This window comes from Helianthus annuus, chromosome 15 (genome assembly GCF_002127325.2).
Source record: "Helianthus annuus cultivar XRQ/B chromosome 15, HanXRQr2.0-SUNRISE, whole genome shotgun sequence".
Classification (NCBI taxonomy): Eukaryota; Viridiplantae; Streptophyta; class Magnoliopsida; order Asterales; family Asteraceae; genus Helianthus; species Helianthus annuus.
In genome coordinates this window covers 13,300,173-13,308,803 of record NC_035447.2, presented here as the reverse complement: position 1 = coordinate 13,308,803, position 8,631 = coordinate 13,300,173, and the positions used below count along the sequence as shown (strand labels likewise).

The 8,631-nt window shown below is 35.7% G+C and overlaps 2 protein-coding genes across 2 annotated transcripts; both read left to right on the top strand.

Annotated features, from left to right (window-relative positions):
* The first annotated feature begins 343 nt into the window (after window positions 1-343).
* LOC110910804 (inactive protein RESTRICTED TEV MOVEMENT 2) lies at window positions 344-1,641 on the top strand. Its single transcript, XM_022155395.2, has 2 exons — window positions 344-504; window positions 900-1,641. The coding sequence occupies exons 1-2, from the start codon at window positions 396-398 to the stop codon at window positions 1,550-1,552; spliced, it is 762 nt and encodes a 253-aa protein (XP_022011087.1). The 5' UTR covers window positions 344-395; the 3' UTR covers window positions 1,553-1,641.
* Window positions 1,642-6,187: 4,546 nt separating this feature from the next.
* On the top strand, window positions 6,188-7,008 carry LOC110910803. The gene has a single exon (XM_022155394.2). The coding sequence runs from the start codon at window positions 6,277-6,279 to the stop codon at window positions 6,832-6,834; it is 558 nt and encodes a 185-aa protein (XP_022011086.1). The 5' UTR covers window positions 6,188-6,276; the 3' UTR covers window positions 6,835-7,008.
* The last annotated feature ends 1,623 nt before the right edge of the window (window positions 7,009-8,631 follow it).

Below are 8,631 nucleotides of genomic sequence, written 5' to 3'. Positions count from 1 at the left end.
GGCGGCGGCGGCGACAGCAGTGGTAGTACTAGTATATGTCTTGTTTAATTGCCATTATAAACTATGTTTTACAAATTACAAAACTTTGACAACACTCATCTAGGAAGAATAAAATACTTGTACCATCTAAGTAGGTTACTATTAAGGTTATACAAAATATATTGTATGTATAAAACAAAACTCTTATGTATAAGTGAATTGGGAAAAATAAGAAGGAAAGCAACCAAAAAGAAAGAAAGGTATATCTATTTAGCAAGAAACTTGGTACCACCATTCATACCTCAACCATCCTCCAAGAAATGTTATGTTGGGTATATATACACCATGATGTTACCATTGTGTTGCAATTCATCAAGTTATTCAAACACCATTTTCACATTCAAAGCTAATCAAAGATGGAATCAAAAGGAGCGCCTACACCAACCCGAATTTATCAAGATTTCGAACCTTCAATGGAGTGGGTACCCGAAGATGATTCAGATACCCTTCTCATCTACCTTCCTGGTTCGTTATTAACCATTACATTCCATTTCGCTTTTAGATACATCATATTCTTTAACAAAAACATGTTAATTTCTAGCAAATAATATAAAAATCGTACATGTTTAATAGACAAAAAATAAACAAATATTTCAAAACTCTATGGCTAATATAATGAATTTTTCTCCTAAAGATATTGATTTTTGCCTGATAAGATAAATAAACAATGTAAAAAAAACATGAAAAATATAGGAAGGTCAAGATGACAGCCCAAACAGTGGAATTTGGGCCGTGTTGTGTAGCCCATCAATACTTTTGCATGGGGGTGGTAATGGACTCTCTAATTTAAGCCCATATTTTTCATAGTTTGATACCATATGTTTACAAGTGAAATTGGTGAGAATTTGAAAATTGTACAGGTTTTGCTAAGGAACAATTGAGGGTTCAACTTAGAGCAAGAAACTTGATCATTAGCGGCGAGCGAAAGCTCCACCAAAACACATGGAGTCGATTTAGTGTGCAGTTTCCAGTGTCTGGAAACTGTGACCTCAACAAAATCAGTGCGAAATTCGAAGGAAACATTCTCTTTGTTAGGCAACCAAAATTGATCACTCCAGCGGCAAAACCTGAGGAAGCGAAGCCGATCACTCCAGCGGCAAAACTCGAGGAAGCTAAGCCCGCTACACCTCCAAAGCCTGTGGATGAACCAAATGTAGATCAAAACACAACCACTGAGGTCAAACCAACACCAACATCAACGATACAATCAAACATAGAGAACAAAGAAGTGGTGAAGGACAAAGATCACCCGAAGACGGGAGTAGAAGAAAAAGGAGAAAAAAGTGAAGGGAAAGCTCGTGAAGAAGGCGTATATGAAAATGAGTCAAAGAAGAAAACAAGCGAGTGGGAAGCTGAGAAAAATGTACTGGAGACGTATAAACGAACAGCTGGTGCGCTTGCTAGGAAGCTAAAAACATCGGCTAATGGTGTGAACACAATTGCTATTGTTGTGGTTGGGCTTGTGATTGGCATCTATGTCTCAAATTCAATTAAATCTTGGACCAATGCATAAATGTGATGCAGGACTAGGTGTAACTTGATTCCAATGTATTAAGTAATAAAAACTTATTTGTCAAGTATTTACAATACCTCTTTAATACATTTGTTATTTGCATAATCACCTCAGTCACACATGCATACATATATCCAGCAATTAGGACCTAAGATATGCATAATGCATATCATCATATCAATTATCAAAGATGTATATGTGATAGGGCTTTGAGTCAGGGCCCAGCCCACTTAGACAAGGTTGGTTGGGTATATTCATAGATTTGCAGATTTATGAGTATAGTAAAATTAAAAACCCAAAAACTAAAAGAACATAAATAACTGTAATAGAGCAAAGTAAAGTGAAATAAAAATAACTAATTTAAATATGTATATAAAATGGGTCTAGACTCTAGAAGCATATTCAAAGTCAAAACCCTAAAATGTTAAGGAGCAACAAGACTGAAAACATTTCTAAGGCGAAATCATTATATAGGTTTCTTTACCAAAACATTTTAATAATCCAACTTTTTGTTGTTTTCGTCAACACTTCTAACTTCAAAAATAACTATTGGTAGTCTCAACTATTAACATATTGACCTATAATGGACTCTGACTAACATAACTCTAATGCCATTAATCTACGGTCGTCGGAAAACTCAACCTTGTCGTCCAAAACCTCTTTGTAACCTTATTAAGGATCTTTAGGAACCTTTCTCTAGTAAAAACCCCAATTATTGAAGTCGTCGAAAAACTTATTTTTGGCTGGAAAACTCAACTTTTTGGCTGGAAAACTCAACATTTTCGTCCCAAACCTCTTTGTAACCCTAGATCACACCTTTAGGAACTTTTTTCTGGCCAAAAACGGTTTTCTGGAACCGGAGACTAACGGTGTTAGGTTTTCGTTAGTCATGGTTTGTTGGAGGCCAATATGTTAATAGTTGGGACTGCTAGTGATTATTTTCGAAGTTAGGACTGTTGGCGGCCAACGACGAATAGTTGGAATTATTAAAATCCAATATTCTAAAAAAGAAGCAATGATAAACTGTCAATAAGCAGAGCCGACTAAGATGGCTAACCTTTAGCCAACATAAAAATCTTTGAATAGGTCCATAAAGTAAATTACTAATAGCTTAACATGTGTAACGGACTGGCTAAATTTTAGTTGACTAGAGAAATGTGTCGGCTAAACACTAGCGGCTTATTCGACTATGCTTATGTGGCCTTTTCTGATTGGGATACGGTTAGTTTGATATAAACTCAGGTGAATTTGTCTATTTTAATAATTATCCATTAAAATAAACAAACTATATCAAGCTTGAGTTATGATATCGGTTAACGAAAGTTCTTGCTTTTTTTTTTAATTTTTCTATACTAATAAATAATTTTTTTGACACGTTGTCTCCTTATCATATTTTTCAATTTTTTTCCCTATTAAACAATAGTTTAACTAGCTATAATTTAAATAAGGATACTAACTTTTTTTATCAAACTTTGAATTAATAATCTCTTTATCTTATTTTTTAATTTCTTTTTCCTATTAAATAATAGTTTAACTAAATATAATTTAGATAAGGATAATAACTTTTTTATCAAATTTTTATTCTCCTTTAAATTAGATTTTGTTAAATTATTTATTAATATTTAATAGGATATATAAATAATAAAATCATACTAAATCAGAAACTTCATAGATCTCCTATTTATTTACTATTTATTTATTTTTTCCGCTTATTAATAATCATCTAATATTTCATTGGTTCTATCTAGGGCTGCAAAGGAACCAAACAAACACGAACAAGACCTTGTATATGTTCGTTTGTTAAGAAATATATGTGTTCGTGAACCGTTCACGGACACTTATCGAACGAGATTTTATATTCTGTTCGTTTGTTAAGTAAATGAACTTGTTCGTGATTGTTTGTTAATTTTAGGCAACGAACGTTGATGAACATAAATGAGCACAAACTAATGTTCATGAATACAAATGGAAACAAACGAACACAAACAATCTTTCATGAACAGAATATGTAATACACCAACACTTATTAGATATTTAATTTGTCGGAATTTTGAAGTATTTAAATAAATATAAAAACTAAAAATAATAATGAAGTATTGAACACAATCGAACACGTTACCGAACGTTCACGAACATAACCGACACGACATTTGTTCATGTTTGTTCATTTAACTAAACAAACGAAATTTCTTGTTCGTGTTCGTTTGTTTACACAAACGAACTTCCCGCCGAACAGTTCACAAACTGTTCGCCGAACGTTTGGTTCGTTTGCAGCCCCAGTTCTATCACATGTAATACACATGTTTCTAACCTAATAATAAATAAAAAACAAATTAAAATTTTAAAAAGTAGACAGTACAACGAATTTATCATTTAAATACATATCTTGGCGACCGTACATGTTAATCTATTACATTATATTTATTTAACTCGTGCAATATACGGGGTATTTTAAAATATAACTATATTACTTATTATATAAAAGTAAATTTATGTAACTCGTGTATAACACGGGGTTCTAAGCTAGTGAATAACAATTTAACTTCTCAAGATTATTGTATTGATACTAAGGACCCTTCAAGTTTCTATTAAACACATTAAGGCCCTCAAATTTATACAAATATATTGACTTTTAAAAATGGGTATTACATTATACAAACCAACTAGTAAAACCGTCAGTTTTTTATTTTTATTATAAAAATATCGGTACGACGTCGAGTCCGACCGAACATTGGTACTGGAATCAGTACTATCGGAACCGTTACTGATATTCGTTTCTATCGTTTCTGATTGATATAAAAAACACGTTTAGGTATCTTTTCAGGCATATGTTGAATTGTTTTTGTTTTCTTTTTTTGTGTTATATTGAGAGCCGATACCGTACTGATGTCATAACGTAGGAATCGATACCGAACAAAACATTATTTTTAACATCGCGTCTATATTTCCATTTACAATTTATTTAAATCAGTCCACCCGCCGTTAAGCGCAGATAGCATGTGCCGGTATCGGTAACATAAGAAACCAAATCGATAATCGAATTGAATCCTGAAAGTTCATACTAATCAATGAATAATGTTTTTTTCTTTTCAAACTTTAGGCTACACGGTATGGTGATGGTCCTCCCTTGGAGGATGGTCCGCCACGTAAGCGACACGTACGATGAGCATGAGGATGGGGCAAAGAGGATGGAGGTGTGAAAATGGGAGGATAAACCTAAAATGTGTATGTATATATTGTATGTATAGGAGTGTGTGAGAGGGGGAGGGATAGTTTTTGTCCTTTTGTGGACCGTCGCAAACATCTGGCAGACGACAGGGAGGACGAAGCCGGGAGGGGGCGGCGTGGTGTTTGGCATGGCGCCGGACCAGGACGCTCTGGGGACGTACCCCATACCCTCTAGCAGGCTAGTTACTTTAGGTTTGCAAAGACAACACAGCAAGCGCCACATGGCAAAAGTACATTCTTTTTTCGTTTCCCTCGTAGTTATGGGCGGCAACTTACTTTTGTACATATACTCCACCTCTATATTACTTACAACTCCTTAATCATTTTAGTATTTTCATAACTCACCGTCTAATATATTAAAACAGCATAACAAACCCTTATTAATTAGTCACCACATTTGTTGTTATGACTTGGAACTCGTCTTCTTCCTTCAACCATTTTACAGTATACCTCCCGTTAGATATGGTGTGGTCTTGCATACGATAACTTTCTGATGCTAAGTTTCAAGAGGCACAAATAGGAATATCAATTTCTTACCGTTACTAGCATCAGTAGTGGTTTTTACTAGGAATGATATCACATGATATTTATACTATTTTCATGAGTTTTCTCCATATCCTTTTAAGTGTAATACGCATATTTGGATGGACATCGAACAATTTAGTTGGATAAATACAAAAAAAATGGGTCAGCCTGGTGTCAACAAACATGATTTCTTGTATTTTGTTTAAGCAGTTTCCTGTTGGTCGCTTTATGTTTATTATATTGTCGTTAGAAAAGCATGTGAGGAATTAGAAGTGGACTATATAATATTTGTTTGGTATCTGTTTAATACTACTTTAGAATATCCCCTGACTCTGAGTGCATCCACCTTCAAACGCACCACATAAGTACGTCACTTGCAACGCCAAATCATCTATCATCATTCAAAATTTCAAACGCGCCTATTTTCTCTCCAATGCTAAGTCCAAGTTAAACACCATTAAAAATACTAAAATAGCTTATTATATGTCTGTTTGGTAGAGAGATGTGAGAGAGTACCCACAATAACTCCATCCACTCCCTCTTCTGGAAAAGTGAACAATTGCACAAACGCTCTAGTGGTGATGTCCGCATTCAGACGCCACATCAGCTCCGCTTTGTTACCAAGAATTCAACGTTAAAGCCGCTCTTAGTTCCAAACAAGATCATCATCATCGTCGTCACTAGGCGGTACTTAACGTAAAATGTCCTTTAACGAAACCTCAAGGTGTGCAAACATAACTTTATATAACTCACACTTTACAAAACAAACCCCTACACTTTCCAATATCCATTCTTCCATTTTGTCGTTGCTTCTTTCACCTTCCAAAAATTATTATATGGTCAAACCCTCTATTATATTCATATAATGACCTCACTTTCTTATTTAATTCTCTATCTTCTTTTGACTTTATTCTTCTCCCCAATTTATACTCTCTCTCTCTCTCTCAACAATAATAACCCACCGGCGATAGATGGCTATGCACGGCGGCGATCGGTTCCAGCGACGGCGGAGCCTCCAAGAGCGGCTAGGACTTGCATGTTGTGGGTCCACTTGGGGAATCGGATCCTCCACCATGCCCATCCATGACGATGATGACGATGATCATAATCTTGTTGACCCGGTTGACGTTATTCGGACCCTGCCGGAGTTAAATTCGGATCCTGACTGTATTCCCGCATCGCCGCGTATGAATCTTGCCGCCGCATTGGCAGCTGAACGGTCAACGGTGGTGGTGGCTGAACGGGACTCTCGGTCAACGGGTGAACCGTTGACCACAAGTGTCGGGAATACGACACCGGTGGCGACGCCTACGAGGATGTCGTTGATGAGATTGTTGGAAGAAACGGACGATCAGGATGAAAAGGGGTGCGATCTGGTGTGTTGCGTGTGTATGGGGAGGAAGAAGGGTGCAGCGTTCATACCGTGTGGACACACGTTTTGTAGGGTGTGTTCGAGGGAGTTGTGGTTGAACCGGGGTTCGTGTCCGCTTTGTAACCGTTCGATAATCGAAGTCCTAGATATATTTTAAACTAGTTTTATATCCGTCTGGTGGTGACTGTTATATATTTACTCTACATCCAAAACCTAGTAATGTAGTGGAAATCATTCAATTTATCATTGAGTGCATGTATGATAAATTATTTTAGATTGTTTTTACATGTTATAATTTATAATTGTTTTGTAGTAGTGAATCTTACAAATATGTGTAGTATTTGATGGTTTTTTTTTTTTTTTTTTCGTTGCAAGTTAGATTATAGTTTTATTTCGTGCTCACCATCATTGGAGCAACATCCCTCCATCTTAGTTGTAGTTTACCATAGTTGGCTGCATCGCTTGTTGCCCAAATCTATCGGTATCAGCCTTTGACATCCATGATTTTCACAATCGTGTATTACGATTTGCGGTTAGAATTTTGTTGATATAAAAAAATAATTGGTTAAGTGAAATATAGGTTTTTGTACGATTGCAAATTCGGAAAGATTTGAGAATTTCACTAAATCAAACTATTTTATGCTTATTGTAATCTAACAATGTTATACTGGAAACAATTGTTGTAGAAATCGCTAGTCACTAGTCGGCCGGTGAGATGGGGACTAGCGATTACTCGGGATTAATCGGGGATTAATTGGATATAATCGCGATTAATTGTAATTAATCAGAAATTAATCGAGATTAATCAGGCCTAATTAGGAATTTTACAACCATGCTAGAGACACATCTAACTTCTTTAATTGGTTTAAGCATGGAGCACACTTAGCATCTATAGAATGTAATGTAATTTTAACATTGTATTGTGTTTTGTTTGGCAGCTTCTAGCGGCTTGCTAGATCTGTGTGTTTTGAATAGTTATTTTGATGTTCAAAAAATAAAATTTGATTTTTTTTAAATTCTTTTTTTTATAAATAAATTGTCTTTCAATATTTTTTTATAAATTTAATGCATCGCAATTCACAATTAAAACCAGTGTTGTAAAAGTCAGATTACTCGGCCGAGTACTCGGCAAGTACTCGGTCCTCGGACCCCCTTCGAGGCGACTTCCTCCTAGGCGGTCTCAATTAGTCGGCCTCGGGATTACTCGGGAGTACTCGGTGCCTAGTCGGCCTAGTCGGCGTCTAGTCGGACGTAGTCGGCCTAGTCGGTCTAGGCGGTCAACGTGGTTTGTTGACTTTTAATCGGTCAAACTCGGTCAAAATCGGCATACTCGGCCTTGTACTCAGACTAGTCGGACTTGTATTCAGAATATTTGAACTTTAAACATGTTTCATTTTAAATTATACTCAGTTGACATGAATTATGCTTATTTTAACACATAAATAATATATAACAATTAATTTTCTTTATATTTACCATGTCCGCGTACTCCCCGAGTACTCCGATTACTCCCAACTCCCCAGTCGGCCGACTAGGGACCGCCTAGCGACTTTTACAACATTGATTAAAACCATCCAAGTAAAATAAATGACTCGCTTAATTAAAAGGTTAGAGTAAACTGCCATTTGGTCCCTGAGGTTTGCTCACTTTTGCCAGTTTAGTACAAAACTCAAACCTTTTAAATCTGAGTCCCTGTGGTTTCACTTTTATTGCCATTTTGGTCAAAAAAAAATGAAATCAGCTCACATTTGGCTGATAAATTCCTGTTATTTTGTCCTTTTTCTCAGGGACAAAATGGCCAAATATCAGCTGATTTCATTAATTTAATTAATAATGTGTTATAATAAAATTATATTGACCGTTTTGCCCTTGGGGGAAAGGACAAAATACCAGGATTTTATTAGCCAAATATGAGCTGATTTCATTTTTGAACCAAAATGGCAATAAAAGTGAA

Bases quoted from the DNA above. Each gene is read 5' to 3' on its own strand.
- LOC110910804 (XM_022155395.2), top strand. From the start codon at position 396: ATGGAATCAAAAGGAGCGCCTACACCAACCCGAATTTATCAAGATTTC. The intron at 505-899 runs GTTCGTTATTAA...AAAATTGTACAG, and splicing joins CCTTCTCATCTACCTTCCTG to GTTTTGCTAAGGAACAATTG.
- LOC110910803 (XM_022155394.2), top strand. From the start codon at position 6,277: ATGGCTATGCACGGCGGCGATCGGTTCCAGCGACGGCGGAGCCTCCAA.